Raw genomic sequence first — 2,940 nt, forward strand, 5'->3', positions numbered from 1 at the left:
AAAATCACCCTTCTCTTGTTGGACGAAAGTGCCCTCTGACTTTGTTGACTTCGTGGTGTATAGCTGGTGCGCATGACTGGCTTGAAAACTTGGTAATAAGAGGAAGAAGAAATGTCAGGCGGGGTATCCATGTCATTTTCTCTTGAACCAACTTTGTAGATTGGTTCTAATAATACTATATGGTATACTTAATGTGAATAAATCTTGATTTATTCAACATTATATTATATTTTTAATTCCATGCTTTAAGAAATGGACATGGAGATAAAAGAAAGAATCAAACGTGTGTGCGTAGAAAGGAGTTGATAACCTCTTTCTCCATGACCGCGTTTTGAGAGCTACCTATTGCTGATTAATTTGAATATTATTGTTTATGTCCCGGTTGCCTCCCCTTTTTAAGCCATTACCCCATCACCCTATTTCCACCATCTCTTCTCCTCTTCCTACCAAACTCCTTCCCAATCCTCCTGGCTCCTGCTCTTGGGAGGAACACTGGTCGCTTTTCTACCCCCTCGACAACAACGAGGATATTGCATCATTTTCCTGTTGATCCCATAAACCGAGTATCACTACAAGCTGAAGAATCGTTAGCTTGATATAATGACGGTCGAAAAAACCACATGGAGATCGATGTTTTCAAGCTGTTTCAAGCCTAATGAGATCTCACCATCCAAACCCAAGAAAGTAGTTACGAAACAAACTTCATTCCAGAGGCTTTCAATGTCCGATTTGAGCAATCCCAGCACACTATCTGAGGATCTCTCAATATCTCTCGCTGGTTCTAACCTGCACGTTTTTACACTCCCCGAGTTGAAGGTGATCACGCAGAATTTCGCAGCAAGCAACTTTCTCGGTGAAGGAGGGTTTGGACCGGTGCACAAAGGTTTCATCGATGACAAGCTTAGGCCTGGCTTGAAGGCTCAGCCTGTGGCCGTCAAGCTTTTGGACTTGGATGGCTCGCAGGGACACAGGGAGTGGTTGGTGAGCGCTTTGACTTTATCATTTCTAGCATGTATTGTGTATTATACCTACATTCGTATATATTGTTAACATATCCTTACTACTTTTAATTAAAGGGCCTTCCACTTTCCAAGCTGTAAGATGATTAACTAACTCTTTCTCTTTCTCTCTTTTAATAATCTTTTGTTAGGCGGAAGTGATCTTTCTAGGGCAACTGAGGCATCCACATCTTGTGAAGCTGATTGGTTATTGTTGCGAGGAGGAGCATAGGCTTCTGGTTTATGAATACATGCCCCGGGGAAGTTTAGAGAATCAGTTATTTAGACGTATGTTTCTTTGGAAATCCCAAGTTTAATTTGTTATGCAAATAAACTATAATCATTTTACAATAAGAAAAGCAATCTGAGAGCTGACAGGTATTCTTTGAATTTTCAGGATATTCGGTATCATTACCGTGGTCAGCAAGAACGAAAATTGCAGTTGGAGCTGCAAAGGGCCTAGCCTTCCTCCATGAATCAGAAAAGCCTGTCATATACAGAGATTTCAAAGCTTCCAACATTTTGCTGGACTCGGTAAGCATCTCTTAATTTCTTTATTCAAGACTCGTCTTAGTTTACGCAATATTAATTAACCTTCTAATATTGATGTTTCACCGAATGTTCTCCACAGGATTATACGCCGAAACTTTCAGATTTTGGACTAGCAAAAGATGGTCCTGAAGGGTCAGACACACACGTTTCCACCCGAGTCATGGGAACGCAAGGCTATGCCGCTCCTGAATATATCATGACAGGTAATTTATTATAAATGTTTAATTTTAAGCTAGCCAATACTCAATCATACGTGTGTGCGTGTGATTGTTGCATTTGACCTTGGCATTCATTTGATTGCCTAGCCAGCATCCATATAGAAATCTAATTTGACATTGATTGTTTCAGGTCACTTGACATCAAGGAGTGATGTGTATAGTTTTGGAGTAGTACTACTGGAGCTTCTTACAGGGAGAAGGTCTGTGGACAAAAGCCGTCCCCAAAGAGAACAGAACCTGGCAGAGTGGGCAAGGCCCATGTTGAATGATCCCCGGAAACTCAGCCGGATAATGGACCCGAGACTGGAGGGTCAATACTCAGAAACTGGAGCTCGAAAGGCAGCTGCATTGGCTTATCAATGTCTGAGCCACAGGCCAAAACTTAGACCAACAATGAGCATTGTTGTTAGCACTCTGGATCCACTCATGGATTTTGAAGACGTCCCTATTGGACCTTTTGTGTACACAGTTCCAACTGAAAATCTTAAAGAAGATGATAACAAGGAGTGTCAAACCAAGAGGGATCAGACGAAGAAAGAGAAGAACGGGCAGCAGCACCAAAAGCATCAACTCCATCGAGGCCAAAAGCGTCAAGGTAGATCCCGGCCTAGATCTCCGACCATTCACTCAGAAACTGCTCTAAGCCAGAATCATGGAAATGGATTGCACTCTCCCTTGCACCATAAAGCCAGGGGATCGAGCCGAAACAATATTTAGTCAAACTGTAAATCTTGACTACTGTAAATGCATTTTCCTTTCTGAGCTAGCTAGCTAGCTTCCTTGAGTTCCATATCGTCACCCAAATATTAGCTTGAAGCGTAAGATATCTTGTGGGAGGACTTCTTCATTTCCTTAAATTGATTCTTTCAAACACAAGACACCCCACCCTGACGCGTATGATCTTTCAGTTTTCTTTTTCGAGCCAGGCAAGATCAGACCAATTCAAGAAAAAGAAAACAAAAGCAGCAACCACATTAGATAATGTAAGTTTTGCCGAGCAGGATTTTCAAAGATTCTTAACAACAGCTAAGCAATTTGAAATATACAACGCGTTGACAATATTTGTGATTAAATTCCCATTAATCCAAATTGTGTTTACATTATTGTAAGCATTATTAGTTTTGGTCGAAAACATTGACTGTTTCCAGCTGTACCATCAATTTTGTTTTGTA

The 2,940-nt window shown here is 41.1% G+C and overlaps 1 protein-coding gene across 1 annotated transcript; it reads left to right on the plus strand.

Annotated features, from left to right (window-relative positions):
• The first annotated feature begins 259 nt into the window (after positions 1-259).
• Positions 260-2,625, plus strand: LOC105120180 (serine/threonine-protein kinase At5g01020-like). The gene is made up of 5 exons (XM_011018369.1): positions 260-981; positions 1,151-1,286; positions 1,396-1,532; positions 1,630-1,753; positions 1,899-2,625. Exons 1-5 carry the CDS (start codon positions 601-603, stop codon positions 2,483-2,485), a joined length of 1,365 nt encoding a protein of 454 aa, XP_011016671.1. The 5' UTR covers positions 260-600; the 3' UTR covers positions 2,486-2,625.
• The last annotated feature ends 315 nt before the right edge of the window (positions 2,626-2,940 follow it).

The sequence above is a fragment of the Populus euphratica genome, unplaced genomic scaffold (genome assembly GCF_000495115.2).
Source record: "Populus euphratica unplaced genomic scaffold, PopEup_1.0 scaffold5305.1, whole genome shotgun sequence".
In the NCBI taxonomy this organism is placed as follows: domain Eukaryota; kingdom Viridiplantae; phylum Streptophyta; class Magnoliopsida; order Malpighiales; family Salicaceae; genus Populus; species Populus euphratica.

Excerpts from the sequence above, each read along its gene's own strand:
- LOC105120180 (XM_011018369.1), top strand. The coding sequence starts at position 601 with ATGACGGTCGAAAAAACCACATGGAGATCGATGTTTTCAAGCTGTTTC. Across the intron at positions 982-1,150 it reads AGGGACACAGGGAGTGGTTG|GCGGAAGTGATCTTTCTAGG; the intron begins GTGAGCGCTTTG and ends ATCTTTTGTTAG. Across the intron at positions 1,287-1,395 it reads AGAGAATCAGTTATTTAGAC|GATATTCGGTATCATTACCG; the intron begins GTATGTTTCTTT and ends TTGAATTTTCAG.